This window comes from Panthera tigris, chromosome A1 (genome assembly GCF_018350195.1).
Source record: "Panthera tigris isolate Pti1 chromosome A1, P.tigris_Pti1_mat1.1, whole genome shotgun sequence".
In the NCBI taxonomy this organism is placed as follows: Eukaryota; Metazoa; Chordata; class Mammalia; order Carnivora; family Felidae; genus Panthera; species Panthera tigris.
The window spans coordinates 89,894,189-89,914,712 of record NC_056660.1 but is presented as its reverse complement, the minus strand read 5'-3'; the positions used below and the strand labels follow the sequence as shown (position 1 = coordinate 89,914,712).

General features: G+C 40.5%; 1 protein-coding gene across 3 annotated transcripts in view; it reads right to left on the bottom strand.

The window, feature by feature from the left end:
* Positions 1-20,524, bottom strand: part of RNF130 (ring finger protein 130) — a 140,186-nt gene that overhangs the window by 74,736 nt on the left and 44,926 nt on the right. For all 3 annotated transcript variants that reach the window (XM_042981944.1, XM_042981950.1, XM_042981937.1), the window contains exon 3: positions 6,360-6,610. In XM_042981944.1, the coding sequence (XP_042837878.1) occupies positions 6,360-6,610 (251 nt within the window). The remainder of the gene's footprint in view (positions 1-6,359; positions 6,611-20,524) is intronic.

Here is a 20,524-nt window from a genome sequence, read left to right as displayed (position 1 = left end):
TATTATTTTTTTTAAAGGAGTATAACATGCTACATGTAAATACGGAGTTAATAACAGAGGGAACAGATAGCAGAGTTGAAAGAGGTCACTTGTCTCTGGGAAACAAAAATATTAGGAAAAGACCGGGCAAGGAACCAAGCCTTGTGGTGCTATTTATTTTTAAGAATCATGTTCATGCATTATATCGGTGACACATTTAAATTAAAAAAGAAGGCTACATCACTGAAGAAAGTGGGCTGTTAAAAACCACTTCAGGGCTGTGCTACTGTCTTTCAAGAAGCTCAAGAACTTCAGCTGACATCTATTTTCCTCAAATATCATCAGACAAGATTTCTTGCCAGGTGCCTTGATGATAAATACACAAATGCTGTCATTTTGTTAGTGCGGGTGTGACTCTATTCTTCCATTTCATCACAACGCGATTTTTACATCTTTTCATTTTATCAAAAACTTCATAAAACTGGTGCCTTCAATCTGAAGGCTGTAAATGTATAATTTCACACATTATGTCTAATAATCTTTTCTAGGATTGTGGCATATTTTATATGTTAACATTTTCATCTAATATTCCTTTATTGTTTTCGTCACCTATGTCCCAGTCCAAGTGTGGAAGATCCTATGGGGACCGTCAGCTCTGCCACGACACAGGAGCCTCCTCCTCCTAGCCCTCCCCCTGGATCTACCACAACAGGCAAGGACAGCAAGTCTCTAAAAGGTGGAGAGGAGGGACCTGGAGACTTGAGGAACACAGGGTGGACTGCCTACCTGTCCTACTCTAGCCAAACACCTGTGGAAAGATCGCACCCCTCTTTGCCACAATGGTTTCAGTGGGGCCCAGTGGGAAGGGGATCTTTCCACCCCACCTCCTCACAGAGGCAAGCTGAGCGCATGATCTAATTGCCATCTACAGAACACGCCACCGAACAGCAGAATACACATTTTTTCCCCAACCACCCACAGAACATTTGCTAAGACAGACTATATCCCAGGTAATAAAACAAACCTCAACACATCTGGAAGAATTTAAATCATACATCTGATCATAATGGAACCAAACTAGTAATCAGTAACACTAAGGTAACTGCAGAATCTCTGGACTCTGGAAAGTGAAGTCATCAGTCAAAGAGGAGGTCCCCAAAGAAAAAATTACGTAAAACTGAACAAAAATGGAAGCACAGGATATCAAAGAATACAGGACACAGTGAAAGCAGTAGTGTTAAGAAATTTATGGCACAAAATCCTTACAAGGGAAAGACAAAAGATTTCTTTTTTTTTTTTAATTTCTGTTGCCTAGTATTTTTCTTTGTATTTTTTAACATTTATTTATTTTTGAGAAACAGAATGAGACAAAGTGTGAGCGGGGGAGGGACAGAGAGAGAAGGAGACACAGAATCTGAAGCAGGCTCCAAGCTCTGAGCAAGCAGTCAGCACAGAGACTGATGCGGGGCTTGAACCCACAAACTGTGAGATCATGACCTGAGCCAAAGTCGGACGCTCAACCGACTGAGCCACCCAGGCTCCCCAAAAGATTTCTTTTTTTTAAAATTTATTTTGAGAAAGAGAGTGCGTGCATACATGGCACACGTGAGCAGGGGAGGGGCAGAGAGAGAAGGAGAGGGAATCCCAAGCAGGCTCCTCGCTATCAGTGCAGAACCTGATGTGGGGCTGATCTCACAAACCATGAGATCATGACCTGAGCTGAAATCAAGAGTTGACTGACCCAGGGGCCCTAGAAAGAAAAAAGTTTTCATAAATAATATAAGTTCCCATCTTTAAAAATCAAACAAACAAAAAGCTGGTTCTTTGAAAATATAAAAAACTGAGAAGTTTCTATCAAGACTTACAAAAATAAGGGTGCCTGGATGCACAGTTGGTTAAGCCTCCAACTCTTGCTTTTGGCTCAAGTTATGCATGATCTCATGGTTTCATGAGTTTGAGCCCCAGGCCCTGAGTAGGGCTCTGTGCTGACAGAACCGAGCCTGCTTGAGATTTACTCTCACCCTCTCTCCCTGCCCCTCTCCCACTCACATGGTCTCTGTCTCTTTCAAAATAAATAAATAAACTTTAAAAAAAAACTTTAAAGGACAAAAATAAAGAGAAGATACAAATCATTAAAATCAGGAACGAAGACAGAAACTGTAGCCACTAAAAGAACAAGGGAATACTGTAAACAACATCATACTTGTAGATTTGACAACATCTAAAAAAAGGGCCAATTCCTCAAAAACCACATATTACCAAATTTCAATAAAGGCGATACAGACAACCTGAATAGTCTTTTAACCATCAAAGAAATTACAATTTTCCAACAACCCCTCCCCACTCCCCCCCGCAAAAAAAACTACAGACCGGTATCTCTCACAAACTTAGACACAAAGATCCTCAACAAAACAACAGCCAGCCAAATTCAGCAATGCACACACAAAAAAATCATACACCATGATGAAGCAGGATTTGTTACAGGCATGCAGGTCTGGTTCAACATTAGAAAATCAATGAATACTATCCACCATGTCAACAGGATAAAGAAGAAAATAAAAAATCGTATGATCGCATCAACGGACACGGAAAACATCTGACAAAATCGAACACCCATTTGTGATAAAAGCTCTCAGCAAACTAGAAATACAGATGAGCTTTGTCAAGCTGGTAATAAACATCTACAAAATATGACAGCTAAAACATACTCAATGATGAAAGACTGAATCTTTTCCTCTAAGATTACGTACAGGCAAGGATGCCCACTCTCATTTACCACTGTCATTCAACATGTTACTGAAAATTCTAGCCACTGCAATAAGGCAAAAAAAAAAAAAAAAAAAAAAAAAAAAAAAAAAAAAATCCTTAACCCAAACCTCTTATTTATGAAAAACATGACCTCAAAATGGATTATGGTTATGGACTTAAATGTAAAAGGCAGAACTATAAAACTTCTAAAAAAAAGAGAAGATCTTTGGAATCTAGGGTTTGGCAAAAAGTTTTTAGACTTGACAGCAAAAGCCAAATGGATAAATTAAACCTCATCAAAATTAAATCTTTTTGCTATTCAGAAGGCCCTGTGAAGAAGTCTTCTGACCTCTTCCCAGATAAGACACTGGGATAAAACATCTGCAGACCACAATTCTGACAAAGGCTTGTATCTGGAATGTAAAAACTTCCAAAACTCAACAGTAAAAAAAAAACCCTAAAACAACCTAGCTAGGAAATGGGCAAGAGACATGAACAGGCATTTCAGTAATGAGGACATACAGACGGCAAATAAACACATGAAAAGATGCTCCACATCAGCAGTCATCAGAGGAACGCAGGAGAGATGTGCCTACACAGCTACCATCAAATGGCTAAAATAAAAATTAGTGACAACATGCACCATTAAGGGTGCAGAGGATATGGTTCAGGGATATGTTTCTAGTGCAAACACGGAATATAGAGCTGCTTGGGGAAAGGTATGGCAGTTTCTTCTAACATGATGTATGTACTTGCCATAATGGCCCAGATATTTCCCTCCCGAACATTTATCCAAGGCAAATGCAAACTCATGTTAACACAAAAATCCATAACAGATGTTCACAGCCATTTTAAAATACCCAAAACCTTGAAACAACTGGGTTCACTGGACTGGTATATCCAAGCTATAGAACACTACTCAGCAATAAAAGAGAATAAACTACCAATACACACAACAACTTGGGAGACTCGTAAGGGGATTGCATTAGGCGAAGACACCAAACTCTAAAAGTTAAGTACTATATGATTCCATTCATACAGCATTCTTGAAATGACAAAACTGTAGAGTGGGGAACAGATTAGTGCTATCAGGAATTAGGCAGGAGAGCAGGAAGGAGGTGCCCATGAGTATAAAAGAAAATAGCACAAGGGATCCTTGTGGTGAATTGTTGTGTATCTCAATTGTGGGAGTGGTGACTCAAAATCATATAGAACTACACACACACACACACACACACACACACACACACACAAGTACAGGTTAAACTGGAGAAATCTGAGTAAGATCAATGGATTATATCAATGTCATATTTACTATAGTTATAATATTTACTATAGTTATGCAAGATTTTACCCTTGGGGGATGAAGAGTACTGGGATCTCCCTGTATTATTTCTTACAAATGCATGTGAATCTACGATTATCTTAAAAAAAAAAAAAACAAACAAGAAAAAAAGTTTACCAAATGTGAAGGACTGGTATTCTCAAAAAAATGCATATACCTGGATATAATAATGAGGGAATGCTGGGTATCAGACAAACTCAAATACAAAACAACTGGCTTGGACTGTTCAAAAATGCCAATTCCAGGGGTGCCTGGGTGGCTCAGTCGGTTAGGCAGCTGGCTTCGGCTCAGGTCATGATCTCACAGTTCATGAGTTTGAGCCCTGTGTTGGGCTCTGCGCTGATAGGTCAAAGCCTGGAGCCTGCTTCAGATTCTGTATTTCCTTCTCACTCTGCCCCTCCCCCACTCACGTTCTGTCTCTCTCACAAAAATAAACAGAAAAACATTTTAAAAAATGCCAATGCCATGAAACAGATTGAGAGAGACATGACAGGGGTGCCTGGCTAGTCCAGTGAGTAGAGTGTGCAACTCTTGATCTTGGGGGTGTGAGTTCAAGCCCCATGCTGGGCATAGAGCTTAATTAAAAAAAAAATAGACATGACAACTCAATGCAACATTCAATCTGTTTGGATCAATACAGGGTTTGCTCTGCTAGAAAAGACATTATTAAGACAATTTTACAAAACCTAGAAAGAAAGGTCTCTAGATCAGATAATAGTATTGTATCAATGTTAACTTCCTGATTTTGATAATCACATTGTGATTATGTAAGAAAATGTTCTTGCTTTAAAAAAAATACACAAGGAAGTAGTAAGGGTAGAGGAGCATCACATCTCAAATTTACTCTCAAATGGTTAAAAAAGGTATGTACACATAGAAAAGCAAATAGGGAGGGGCGCCTGGGTGGCTCAGTCAGTTGGGCGACCGACTTCGGCTCAGGTCATGATCTTGCAGTCCGTGAGTTCGAGCCCCGCATCGGGCTCTGTGCTGACAGCTCAGAGCCTGGAGCCTGTTTCAGATTCTGTGTCTCCCTCTCTCTCTGACCCTCCCCCGTTCATGCTCTGTCTCTCTCTGTCTCAAAAATAAACGTAAAAAAAAAAAAAAAAAAAAAAAAAAAATTAAAAAAAAAAAAGCAAATAGGGTAAATGTTAACAGTTGAAGAACCTGGGGAAAGGAATACTTTATACTATTTATGCAGCATCTGTAAGACTGAAATTATAAATAATAAAAATTATCATATTAAAACTTTTTTAAAGTATACAGGATACTGCACAGAGCCTGGCACAAAAACGTGCAATAAACTCCAGTTTTCAGATATTTTATACCTATTTTCAGATGAAGAAACAAGTTGAGAAGTGAAATAAATGGTCTATAAGGACCATGGCAAACTCATGGTGAGGTCGGGATTTGAACTCATATTTGTTCCACAGCAGCATCTGTCCTTCTTTCGCTAGAATGAGGAAGGCTGAAAATTTCAACTCCCCCACAGGGATCTGGATGTACTCTGTTTAAGGAGAGGATGGCATTACATAAAAACTGGCTACCAACCACTCTCCAAGCACTTCCCCTGCTGGTTTCCTCCTAGAGAAGCCTCGGGCTGGCACTGGGACTCAACACCTCCAGCCCAGCCCCCCAACGTGCACCAAACAAACTAACAACCTGACAAAATCACTGCCTACAGGTCATCCACCACAGGGCAGCACACGGTCTTGTCTTTCCTGTGTCTTTACCCACTCATCCGAGATCCACTGAGCACTGTTTATGCTGGTTAATGGAGGCTCTGGGACAACTAGATACTGCTCTTCTATGGGTCCTTCTCCACCTCATCGTCTCCCCCACGGCCCGGCTTACACAGGATAGGTAATCTTAATTGATTTATTTTATCTGAATAGGTAATCTACAGTTCAAAATTCACACAGCATGAAAGCGTGTGCCATCTCCCCCCAGCACCCACTCCCAATGACCATCAATGCTACTGGCTTAAAAATGCAACTCTGTGATATTTCCTCAAATTACTAGGAATTAGCTAGATCATATTATGATACCATGCTAAACATTTACATAGAATATTCTAAGTGATCACTGTAAATTTAAATTCCCCATTTACCCATTTAAAAAATCCCTCAAATAATTTGTGTTAGTAGGTTTTCAACATACTGTAAATGACTGAGGATCACAACTTTTTTTTTTTTTACATGAAAAACTATTGGTACCATACATGAGCATAACAGATGTCCACGAATTACGGCTGGTAAGCATCAATCATTACAGACGACCGACAGCTCACCTGGTTCCTGTCGCGTGCATTCGTGTACCTGATCTTCTGAATGAAGTAGAATATGAGCCATGCTGAAGAAATAATCATCAAAACAATAAAGGATATTGACACGAAGACTAGAGAGCCACGGCTGAAGTTCTTTGGCGGCATTCGTGTTCCAACAGCTATTGTCATTTGTACAGAGATGTTTTTCTCCAGATAACTCAAAATATCCTTACCCCTCAATTCTGTAATCATGACAGCAATAATATCTCCAGTGCCTGTAATGTAAAATAAATACACATACTCAAGTGATCTTTAAAATTTAAAGGTACATCAAACATACAAAGGCACTATTTAGAAAAGCCACTACAATTTTTGCTAATGGCAAGGGTTTGCAGATTGAACTTTTCAGATGAAATCAATCTCTGCAGTTGGCTATGCGGGCACCAAGTGGAAACAGGAATCTGCTGTGTAGTACTTAAAACTCAGACAAAGTATACAATTATTGCAGTGTTAAGAGTCCCATTAACTTGTCTTACAACTACATTTAAAAAATGGATTATTCAATCAGCCAAATGTTAACGACAGACAGTATTAAACGTGGTATTATAGAACAACGTCATGTGATAAAATATGGCAGGTCTTTACTGTAAAACTTTTTCCATTTTAAAATGCTCTTTAGAAAGTCCCAGCTCCTTAAGAAAAGGAGAATAGCACCAGTATTTATAGTACAAAAAGCACTATTATTTATAGTACAAAAATTGGTACTTTGTGCACTACTTGTTCTTTACAGGGCACCTATTGTGTGTACAACTAGTAGAAGGAATAGAAAGCACAGGACATGCAGTTTTATGATCTCACTGACATGACACAAATCCAGTAATAGAGCTGCAAAAGTCAAATGCCAAAAGGGGGTAACCTTCATTAATAACAGCTGAAGCTAACTTTGGTGCCACGTCTAGCCCTGATGAGAGGAAGGTTCCTTTCTTATTTAGCCCAGAGCCCTTCTGGAAATGAAACCCTCCCCGACTCGAGTCCACACTTCAACACCCTAGACTAGTTTGGTATCAGAATCCTTCCAGCTTCTAACAGCTGTCCAGAGGTTCTGTCAGAGCCACAAACTATTTTAAGGTAATTACAGGATGTTCTTAAGTCACCATTCTAGTCATTTACTTCTTTCACTTATGTAATTTCCAGGAGCAGTGATACAGTAAAGGCAAATTACTCTCTCTCCTGTGGAGCGTGAAATTACTATTCCTTTCCTCCTCCTCAGAGGGAAGTAATTTCCCATTTCCTTTCCTTTCTACACCAGTCTAGCTGCCAGTGACCCTCCGTTCTAAGCTGAAGCTGCCGGTGGTGACGTGCAACTTTCAGCACACTTCAAAGCAAAGACTGAGACTCTGGGGGTCGGAGGAAGGAGAATAAACATTTTATTTCAGGAAAGAGAAAATTATAACCACTTATTCAAACTGGAATAGGGTTTGCAGATAAATGTAAACCACCAAAACCAAACAAACACCCCACAACATGCCCTTGCAAACGCTTCTTCAATGAATACTACTACTAAAGTATTTGGTTTACATGTTTATTGTATTTGACTAAAAGAACTACCCTTATCATGTGCAGTCAAAAGAACACAGGCTGAACTGAAAAGAAATTCAATAACTGAAAGTTTTCTGAAAAATTTAACCCAACGGAACATATACCTTTTGTATTACCTTATTCAAAATTGTGCCAGCCACTTTATCAGAATAGCAGTTTATCAGAATACTGATTAAAAGAATCCAAAAACAACAAAAAAAAAACAAACTGCGAAATTAAAGAAAGCAACAGAGTTAACATCTAATTATCTTTGTGAAAGAAGAGTTATGGTCAGTAAGTTAGAGAAAATCACAACATAGTGTTAAACCATTTAAATTTTCCATTTAGAAAACTTAGGTCTGCGCTTTTAAAATGTTGGTCAACAGGCAACGGTCTGTGGTGTAACATACCAGGTATGGCTATAAAGTAACTGAGACGGATCCCACAAACCACACATGACAATCAGTCTCATTGCTTTATAATCACACCAGGTACAAACAGTTTTAGAAACCAGTTCTGAGGCTTCCTCTTGAAGACTCAAGCTGGAAAAGGAGCAGGGAAAGCTTCACAGGTAGCCCAGGGAACCAGTCCATGTAATTTTATTCATTCAAAGAACACTAAATAAATGAACACCGCCTAGTTTCAACTGGAAAGCTGTTTGGGAAAAGAAGCATTTAATTATTTCAACCATCCATTCAACGATATTTATTGAGCACATACTATGATCAAGGTTCCCAAATGTTCACATTTTTTAAAGATTTTAAGTAATTATGTCCACCTTTAAAAAAAAATTTTAATGTTTACTTATTTTTGTGAGAGAGAGAGAGAGTGTGTGTGTGTGGTGGGAGAGGGAGGGGACAGGGGATCTGAAACAGGGTCTGTGCAGACAGCAGAGAGCCCGATGCGGGGCTTGAACTCATGAACCGTGAGATCATGGTCTGAGCTGAAATCAAAGTCAGACACTTAACCTAACTATGCCACCTAAGCACCCCTGTTCACCCTTTAGAGGCAGAAAATTTACCTGCTGTGAAATAAGAGAAAACATAATATGTTAGTTTCTGCCCCGGTTCCTGGGACAAAGCTCCTAAAACACTTGCAATTTCCTAAGTGATAAGAGCATTAGGAGCATCTTTTGTTCTGCTATTTGGTCCTTGACCTTGAACCCTGACACAGGGTTTCTAAATCCCTTGGAATTTCCTGGGTGAGACAAGAGTCTTCTATTCTAATGAGGGGACTCTTGGTGGGCTCCTGGATAGCTTTAGAAAGACCAAGCCATGAGGAGAAGCTTGGAACTTTTAGCCCATCCCTGCCACCCTCTGGGCAGGGGAGAGGAGCTGAAATGGAGTTAATGACTGATCACGCCTAAGGGATGAAGCTTCCATTAAAACCCCCAAAAGTGTGGGGTTTGGAGAACTTCCAGGTTGGTAAACATGTACAGGTCCTGCGAGGGTGGAGTGCCAGCAAGCCCTTTCCCACATACCTTGCCCTATGCATCTTTGGCCACTCCTCTGTATCTTTCATAATAAACCAGTAAATGTAAGCAAATGTTTGCTTGAGTTCTGTGAGCCATTCTAACAAAGTTCTGAATACTATGTGGGGGTTGCTGGGAACCCTGATTTACAGCCGGTTGGTCAGAAGTACAGGTGACAACCTGGGACTTGTGGCTGGCTTTATGTGGGGCAGGGAGGGGGCAGCCTTATGGGTTTGAACCCTTAACCTATGGGATGTGATGCTAACTCCAGGCAGACGGGGTCCGAATCCAACGGAATTCTAGGACACCCAGCAGGTATGGCTAAAAATTGCTTGGTACAGGGGAAAGCCCCACACATTTGGTGACCAGAAGTGTCACAGAAGTGACACTATATGAACGGTACAGGAGACACAGGAGTGTTTTTTCCTTTATACCTGCTCTTGATTTTGTGAAAACTGCATCTACCCTCAAAGAGCAAAGGAGAATCCAACTATGCTTCAATTAAAAAAAAAAAATAGCCTAAACAAAGTAATGGATAAATAAAAGGTATACCTATTATTATTATTTTTTTAAAAGAGTAAAGGAGAATCTTAAAGGGGCTGGAGAGAGGAGCCCAGTGCAGGTAGTCTCATCAGGTTAGTACAGAGGAAGAGATTGCTAGCAGGATAGGGAAGAAGGCGAAAGCAGTGCAGGTCAAGCAAAATGAAGAATCACAGGAGGATGTCAGAATACTAGCAAAATCACTCGGTTCTTAACCACTTCTGACAGTAAATCACTTAGAGAACCTGATGGTAGGAGACCCCTCCTACAAGAGAAGTCCCAATTCTACTAATTTCAGGAGAGATTTGTGGATCTCCTCACTCCCCACCCCTAGAGATGATCTGGGTTGAAAGACCCTGATTTAAGGATGCCTCTGACTCTTGACTTTTAAAGATCTGGAAGTCTTGGCCAGCTTGCAGGAGGATACTAATGCCAAAGTATAAGCTTCGAGATAAAAGCAGGGTTGGGTCAAGCAGAGACTGATAAGAGTTGAAGAGTAATTAGACTACAATGATATAAACATTCAAGGAGAGACAACATCCACCACCACTAACCCTAATCCTAATAGATATGGCCTCAGAATCTTCAGTACTTCACATGCCCAGAAGCCAGGATTAATTTACCAGGGATGACAAGTAAGTAAAAATCTAGGGTGATCCCTGCTTTCACCTATTTGCTTAAAACTTTCTCCACTTTTATTTTTTAATGTGAATCTAGATTTCCACTGCTTGAGTTTGGCTACTTTAATAAACAGCTTTTTTTTTTTTAATTCTTTCTCCTTTTGAGAATTTTCAAACCCCAGAAGAGTTTCAAATCATGACATTTCCTCCTTAAATACTTCAGCATTATTTCCTAAGAACAAGGACACAATTAATTTATCACATTCGAGAAACTGAACTCTGATACGACACTGTTCTGTAATATACGGGCCACAGTCAAATATCTCTGCCCAAGTCTAATGAAACCTTCAGAATTGTTTAGTGTAGGTCAGTGCAGTACCCAGGACGCAATCAGGCCTTGTGCACCTCGTGTTTAGTTGTCTTGTCTCCTTTGTCTCTGATAATCTAAAGCAGTCCTCAGTCACTTTTGGTCGTTCATGTCATTGACCTTTTTAATGAGACCAGGACATATGTTTTGAAAATGTCCCTCAATCTGGATTTGTCTGATTGTTTCTGATTACTGACCATGATTAGATATCTGAAGTAAATGTTTTTTGGCAGAAATGCCACACAGGTGATGCTGTATCTGTCCTTCTAGTGTTCACATTGGGATGTACCTGTCAAGTTTTACCTTTATTGGTGATGGTGAATTTTAACACTTGGTCAATCTGGTATCAGCTAGATTTTTCAACTGCAGAAAAATATTTTTTTTCAGATTACTAAACAATCTATGGGGTGATGCTTCCAGATTATCTAGCTCTCCAGTAAGCTTTTATTCAGAGCTCTCAGCACCCATTAAAGCTCACTTGAATCAGTTACTACAACAGTGTTTACAAAATGGTGATTTTCTAACAGTATAATTTCTTCTACATTTGTAAAGTGCTTCTATAATCAGAGGCATTAGCATATTTTTCTACTTACTTTTTTTTTCCCATTAAAAACCAGAACTGCTGGGTGGGCAATGTTTTGTAAAACAGAGCTCCCTACTTGTAGCAATTCTATTTTTTAATGAGAAAAAAAAAAAAGGTAAGTAGAAAAATACGGTAATGCTGCTATAATCCTGACCACAAAATCAATTTTTCGGGACCAAAGAAACCTAAGAATTAACCTCCGTTGGGCCCTGGATCAGAATGTCTAGGTTCAAACCCCAGCATAAAACTTAACCTCTATGAACTTCAGTTTCTTCTAAATGAGATGTTACCTGCAGGACTCACGGCAGATGCTCAGGAAATGCTACACCTCACTGAGCTAATCCCACTTCTACTATTCTTCTTCATGGAAAGCACATGAAAGCATCCTCTGGAGGAGACCAAAGAGCTCCTACCACAGAAGTTTGGAACTCCTACTCCCTCTCGTTAATCTCTCCAGTCACCATGGGAAGCACTCAGGCACCTGCTGACCACCACAATCCTCCTGGCTTCCACAGGGATCTGTACTTCAGCTCAGGGAATCCCCCAGTTGGGAGGTATCAGAAACCCACCCCCTACTGACACACGGCTTCTTCCCCTCTCCTGGGACTGAACCTTGGGGCAAGTCCAGTTCCATTGGGCAGCTGAGACTTTCACCTGAGAAAGGCTGAGGCAGGAAGAAAACACAAATGAGCTGTCTGGGGCATCAGGCCACAAGTGGAGAGAGGTGCTTTTACCATAAGCAAGCAGTTCTACTTTTTTACTGTAATCTTACCATTTTTTCTTTTTAAAGAAAACAACATCCCTGTACAAAATCCCATTTAGCAGAGGTTTTACACCTTAACAGATGAACATGTTTGTTAGGTTCAAATCAGCTGCCGAGGTTTCAAGGAATTTTCATGCTCTTAGATAATTTTAGTAAATTTCCCATAAAAAAAAGTTCAGGGAGCTGCTGTATTCCCACATAAAGCATTTGCAATGACACTTTCATAATTTCTGGTAGGTTACTATCAATGGCATCAGAGTTACTCCTATAGAAATCAATGACCTATTTTTACATGTAAAGCAGAACACTACATACTTTAGGTGAAAGAATTAAAATTGCTTTCAAGTTCTAGAATGGCTGCTGCTGAGGGAACAGATATAATTCAGGGATTTTTTTGTAACTCAGTCAAGTTGCACAGATCGGCAAAGCCTGGTGTGTCTGTGCCTCAGTGAGTCTGCTCGCAAGTGGTCTGAGGCCTTCTCTTCACTCTCCCTTTCACTGACTTAAGTCCTTCTCAAATGTTTATCTACCATATTTCACTGCTTCAAACCCAGTACTTATTCTTCTCCGACCCCTTGAAGAACTCAAGGGGGAAAAAAAGGATATGCTACGTTCTTTTATGAAATGAATACATCAATAAATCTGACAGAGGCAGATGACAGGTTATAGCAATTACAAACATCCTGCTGAGATCTGTCAGTGTTTTTTCTAAAACCTAATTTGTCATACCACTCTGTTCAAAACCTTTGATATTTGCAAGAACATGGACGGATCTAGAGGGTGTTATGCTACATGAAATAAATCAGACCAAGAAAGACAAATGCCTTATGATTTCACTCATATGTAAAAAACAAAACAAATGAACAAACAAAAACCAGACACTTAAATAGAGAACTGGTAGTTGCCAGGGGGGAGGGGGGCTGGGGGATGGGGGAAATAAGTGAAGGTGACGAAGAGGTACAAGGTCCCAGTGATAAAATAAGTCACAGAGATGAAAAGTACAGCATAGGGAATACAGCCAGTAATACTGTGATAATACTGTATGGTGACAGATGGTGACTACACTTGTGGACATGACAATAGGCACTCTTAACGGACCAAATGAAACTGGTGGTCACGGGACCAAAAGAGTGGCTCATGTGGCCCAAGCAGAATGGAGGCAGGGCACCCAGAGGAGGAGGAGAACTGGGAGAAAACGGAGCTAGGGCTCAACTGGAAGCTTCCACAAAACCAAAGGTCAGGAGGACAGGAGGGGAAGGGAAGAAGCAATGGTTGGAGAACAGGACACACTGGACCTGAGACCAGAGATGTACCTCTGGGACATACCAGACAATGGGGTTTTAGGTTAGGCCCTTTTCATGTGGATTCTGCGGCTGGCCAGGATGACGGCAGCGCTGTGAGTGGGGGAAATGAGTGTGTGGGGCATGAGAATGAAGGGTGAAGTTCTGTCACTGTGAAAGTGTACTGGTTTGAAACCAGCTGTACTGAGTGGAGAAAACATTAGCGTTGTGGCATCCAGTTGGCGCCCATGGTTGCACGATGCTGATGAGTAGCTCTTATTGTGCTCAAGTTGAACCTGAATCTCCTGCCATGAGGCCGACATTCAGGGGCTCAATGTGTGAGCTGCTGAGCGACTTCAAAGTCACTTGATAATTCCTGACCGATATTTGGCTGCAGTCCATCCTCAGAAAGAATGAGGGTCTACTAAACCCTCATTCCTTGATTCCTCCAGCAGGAAGTTCTTCAGACTCACACCAAGTAGAGCAAAGGCTCCACACCCAGTGCTCAAATGCCAGTTTCTTTCCTTACTCCATCTCCTGTGTGTACTCATCATGTAATCTGTTTGTTTCTCCCAAGTCAAAAAAGGAAAGATGGTAGGAACAAGCCTGGCATGGAAGAGAAAGCCACTTTTCTCTTTCATCTAGAGGCAGAAAGGGAGGGAGAGGGTACCTGGGAAGACAATCACTGGTCAGCAGAGTCACAGAATCTTCTAATTAAGAGAGATCTTAGGGGTCCTCTTCAACACAATACAAATAACTTACCGTTTTAGGTAGCTAGTTCTATGCACAGGTAGTTTTAAGTATGAGAAAGGTCTTCCCCCTAATTAAAATCTTGATTCCTAAATGCCCATTCGTGGCTCTTGGTTCTCTTCTCTCAAGAACCACCACCAAATAAATAAACTGCATTTCACTTATCGATGGTATAAAATATCATCAACTGTGAGGTGTATCGAAACTGTGAGGTGTATCGTATATATCATGAAAAAAATCCTGCCAATACGTTGGAAGATGCTGGCAAATGTAAGAAACACCCCAACTTCAAGCTGTACGTTATGGAATGGAAGAAAATTCCTCTTCCGTGCAACAGTCCTTCAGATAGTCAAAGACATCTCTGGTACTCCACTTCGGACTTTTCTCCATATTAACTAGTCCTAGAATCCCAAATTATTCATTTAAAAAAATTCTTTTTTAATGTTTGTTTATTTTTGAGAGAGAAAGAAAGAAAGAAAGAAAGAAAGAAAGAAAGAAAGAAAGAAAGAGCGAGCAAGCAGGGGAGGGGCAGAGAGAGAGGGAGACACAGAATCCAAAGCGGGCTCCAGGCTCTGAGCTGTCAGCACAGAGCCTGAAGCGGGGCTTGAACTCACGAACCGTGAGATTATGACCTGAGCTGAAGCTAGATGCTTAACCAACTGAGCCACCCAGGCACCCCTAAAAAATATTTTTAAAGAACCTGACATAGAAAAGCTGGAAGTATTGTATGAAAATCTCTCTTCCCCAAACCATTCAAGAGAAAGTTACTGGCGTGATGGGTCATCCCCTCCAAACACTTAGTGTGTACTCTCCTACAAACAAAAACCATTTGTGGACAGAGTACAACCACTCAAACCAGGAAATGAACACGGACACATTACTACTGCCTCATCTCAGAGTCCATTCAAGTGTCCCCAGTTCCCAACAATGTCCCTTGGAGCAGGTCCGGATCGGAGCCACGCACTGCATTCAGCCATCACACCTCATGACTCGCTGTCAGTCTGGTACAGACTTTCCTTGATGTCCATGACTCTGACACTTTTGAAGATTATATACAGCCCAGTGACTCTGCAGAATGTCCCTCATTCTGGATTTATCTGGTGTTTCCTCAGGGCTAGATTCAGGTCATGCACTTCTGGCAGCAACATCAAAAGAAGCGATGCTGTGCTTTTTCCGGTGTGTCCTACCAGGTGGTGGACAGTTATGACACATCTCAATACTGATGAAGTTCACTTTGATCATGTGGTTCTGTACAAGTGATGTTCTCCAGGCATTTCCACTGCAAAGTCACTCTTCTCCCCCTTTGGAATTAATAAATATTCTGTGGGGAGGAGGTATTTTGAGACTAGGTAAAATATTGCATTCCTCATCAAAATTTCAATTTACTCTTTTACTTTTTAGATTAGTATGAACTCATGTTTCTCATTTTACTTAATGGGCTAAAATCATTACTAGCATTATTCACTTTGATGCTCAAATTCTAAATGGTAAAACACTGTTTACAGATGTTTTTCCATCCTGTTCTTTTGTGGACATTTTTTCAATGCCTTTTATTAAAATAAAATGCTAAAAATGCTAAAAATGAATACAACCCATCCAATATCAAGAGCAGCATGAGGCTAACCTCTCCCTACATCTGAGTATTATGAATATCATGATATTCTGAAAATTGTGTTCACAAGGATACGGCCTGAGTTTTCAACATATTTTTAGCAGCCATGGCTCACGTTAGTGTACGCAGAGCTTATAGGATGGAAGGTTCCCACTTGGAACTGTTACCTAAGCCAGGTCTCCATGAACCCGTTACTAATTTTTTGAACCCACCTACAGGTTCACTCAATAAGTATTTTCTTTTTGTTGTTACATGTGTTCCAAGATCCACCTAGTTTTGTGTTATTTTCAAGCTAAGATACTTACATTTGTATTTTCTTACAAGTTTTTGATAAAAGAATTTTAAATGGGAGGAGAAAGAAAGGTTAAGTACTGAGTGGGGCGTTCCACCCAGGGAAGACATGCAAGGGAAGCAGCCTCCGTCAGCTGGCATGCTGACCATCGGCACTCTAAAAGCCTTCAGAGCTGTTATTTGTGTTTAAGAATCTGTAAGTCTGAGAGCTCCGTGATCAACAAGAAAACGGATGGTGGGAGGTGGGAGCCAGCTTTCTCACTTTTCAAGTGGCAGTTTAAGGTAAGCAAGGGCCTAGCATGATGCAAGTGGTCATGGATTAGGGTTGGTGACATCGGGATGAACGCATTCTTAGCTTAATACAGACACAGAAGGTTACACACAACAGTACTTATGGATACGTGTATGTACAAGAGCTGGAATACATACATAGATCTCCTTGCTCTGTCAGCTGAGAGGACCCAGAAGCAACAGAACCTCATAGTAATGAGCACATCTAATGCCCAGAGCTTGGCTTCTAGTGTCATTCTCCAAAAACAGAAACCAGGCTTCCTGGGAGAAATGGCTGATTCTCGGGCTGGGACAGAAACTATATATAGGACGAGCCCAGAGCATCTCACAGCACCAGAAAGGAAGAAAGTGCTCAAAAACAAGACAGACAAAAAACCAATACCCATGGTAATGGGTGCATGTCAAAGGACGCAGGAGCCAAGTGAAAGAGCTCCTAATGGCCAAATATAATTTAATTTGAGCAACAAAAATAAGCCCAGTAGTATTATATTACAATACGAAGTATAAAATAAATATCCATGAGTCCAAACTGATATAAATAAATGACTGACCAAATTAATAAGTAGAGAAGAAACAAATTATCCATGCAGAATAATTCCAGATAAGTAACATTCTGCCCTAAGGAGGGGAAGCTGAACTTCCCCCTCCTTAAGTGTGGGCTGTGCATGGTGACCTCCTTTATGGAAGAGAGAGAAGAGGAGGAGCTTTCCAGTGGAGAAGGCTGAAAACACACCTGACAAACACCAGGTGACCAAAGACTACACCAACAGTGATCATTCATGGTGATAATATGTATCCTTGATAGGATGTTGAGAATGACACTTTACTCCTGTGGTCTTCCTCTCAAAAACCCACGTCCTCAGTCTAATCATGAAAAAAAGATCAAATAAATCCCAACTGAAGGACATCCTTCAAAATACCTAACAGCACTCCCCAAAACCGTCAAGGTTATCAAAAACAAGGGAAGTCCATGAAAGTGTCACAGCCAAAGACTAAGGAGATACAACGACATCCCCTCCTGGATAGGACCCTGGCACAGGCGGAGGACATTATGTAAAAATTAAGGAAATGTGAATCAAGTACAGACTGTAGTTGATGATGATGTACCTATACTGATCGGTTCATTAATTATAACACACGTACCACACTGTAAGATGTTAGTTACATAATAGAGGAAACTGGGTGCAGGTCTATGGGAATTCTCTGTATTATCTCTGCAATTTTTTTTATAAATGTAAAACAGTTCTTAAAAAAATACAGTTTATTTTAAAAAAAAAGACTCATTACATAAAAGAACATCTTTCCATCAGGAAAAACGGAGGCTGGAAAACAAAGTCGCAACACTTTTTAAGGTGCTGAAAGGAAAATACCATCAACTCAGAATTCTGTGTCCATGTTCTTGAAAAATGATGTCAGAAAAGGCACTTTCGGATAAATGATGAGAGACTTCATCCCCAGCAGATCTGCATTATGAGAAATGGTAAAAACTACCTACGTTGACAGGGAAAGGACACCAGACGGAACCTGGGACCAGGGAGACAGAGGAACAAGGACACCAGACATGCTACTCTGTGGGTAAATATAAAAGCCTATCGTTTTTCTTTCATCATTTTGCCATTCCCATCCTCCCTGCCCTCTACCACCACCGAGGGACCCCCTTTCATTCCTCCTCTACACATCCCACAGACTTGGGAGTGTGACAGTGGGTCTCAGAGGGGCAGAAAAGGCCTCTCGGGACAAGTCCGCAAACTCTGGGGAAGGGTTTTATACTGCCACACAGACGGACAGGTGTCATTGGCACTCGGGAGGCATGGGCCTGGGAGACTAAACGCTATATAACACCAAGGGCAAACCTGCAGAGCAAAGAATTATCCTGCCTCAAATATCCCTCACTCCCCACGCCCTAAAAACCCTGACCTGACGAGCACGAACACTGTAAGGCATCAGTCAGGGTTGGGGCCTCCTCACCGGGCCTCGAAGGCATGCCACCACCATCCCTAGTAGCCTGGCCTGTGGGACTCACTCTGAGCTTGCAACTGCAAATCCAGGTCAGCAGCATGTGAACAGCTATCAAGTAAGAAGTGTCTTCCATCCTGTAAACTTTGGAATGGATTTCTACGCTATTCTAAACCTCTGTCAATCCCTTATATGATTCTGGCTTCCTCCTCTCTTTCACTGCTGGTGAGGAAAAGATAAGCACAAGAAAGGTAAAAAGGCAAATCAAGTGATGAGTTTAAGCAACCGTCTTGGGATACAGAGCCTGCAAGGTCAGAGATAGCCTGCAAGGTCAGAAGGCTAGTAGATACATTGTCTCAAGTCTCTGGCAGATGGAGGGGCTCTTCACAGCCACGTAAATTAAGATTCAGAGAAGTAAAGGAAAACTTCAGAGCTTCTAGAAAAGTTTCTGAATGGAATCATCAGCAGTTATTCTTTTACAAGTGATTTTTATTTTTAAAAAGCTACTGCTTAAGTGTTTCAGTTTTTTTGTTTTTTTTTTTTTAGTTTTTATTTCAATTCCAGTTAGTTAATATGTAATGTTATATTAATTTCAGGAGCACAAAATAGTGATTCAATACTTCCATACATCACCTGGTGCTCACAATGACAAGTATACTCCTTAATCCCCATCACCTATTTCCCCCATCCCCTACCCACCTCCCCTCTGGTAACCATCAGTTCTCTATGGTTAAGAGTCGGCTTCTTGGTGTGTCTCTTTTTCCCCTTTGCTTGTTTGTTTCTTAAATTCCACACATGATTGAAATCATGTGGTATTTGTCTTTCTCTGACTTATTTCACTTAGCATTATATTCTCCAGCTCCATCCATGTCATTGCAAATGGCAAGATACCATTACTTTTTATGGTTGAATAATATTCCATTGTGTATATATACCACTTCTTTATCCATTCATCAATCAATGGACATTTGGGTTACTTACATAACTTGTCTATTGTAAATAATGCTGCTATAAATATAGGGGTGCATGTATCCCTCTGAGTTAGTGTTTTTGTATTTTTTGGGTAAATACCCACTAGTGCGACTGCTGGATTATGGGGAGGTTCTATTTTTAACTTTTTGAGGATTTTCCATACTGATTTCCACACTGGGTGCACCAGTTTGCATTCCTACCAACAGTGCATGTGGGTTCCTCTTTCTCTGCATCCTCGCCAATACCTCATTTCTTGTGTTGCTGACTTTAGCCATTCTGACAGGTATGAGGTGACATCTCACTGTAGTTTTGATTTGCATTTCTCTGATGATGAGTGGTGATGAACATCTTTTCATGTGTTTATTGGCCATTTGGATGTCTTCTTTAGAAACATATCTGTTCATGTCTTCTGCCCATTTTAAACTGGATTATTTGTATTTTAGGTGTGGAGATTTAGAAGTTCTTTATATATTTTGGATACCAACCCTTTATCTGATCTGTCATTTGCAAATATCGTCTCCCATTCCGTAGGTTGCCTTTTAGTTTTGTTGATTGTTTCCTTTGCTGTGCAGAAGCTTTTTATTTCAATGAAGTCCCAATAGTTTATTTTTGCTTTTGTTTCCTTTGCCTCAGGAAACACATCTAGAAAAGAGCTGCTACAGCCAATGTCAAAGAGGTTACTGCCTATGTACTCTTCCAGGATTTTTCTGGTTTCAGATCTCACATGTAAGTCTTTAATCCATTTTGAATTTCTTTTTGTGTATGGTGTAAGAAAGTGGTCCAGTTTCTCCAACATGTCACTGTCCAGTTTTGCCAATACCATTTGTTGAAGAGACAGTCTTTTTCCTACTGGATATTCTTTCCTGCTTTGCCAAAGATAAAGGGACTATATGGTCATGGGTTTATTTCTGGGTTTTCTATTCTGTTCCATTAAGTGTTTCAATTTTACCTTTTTTTTTTTTTTTTTTTTTTTGCTAATTCTGAATTTTCTAAAGAGTGTATGGATCACATGGAGAAATATCTGCCAACTCCGGCAAAAAGATACACACAATTTAAACACTTACTTCCTGCCACAGCAGTGCATTTAAACTGCAGGCTCCATCTTTTCCGAGGCA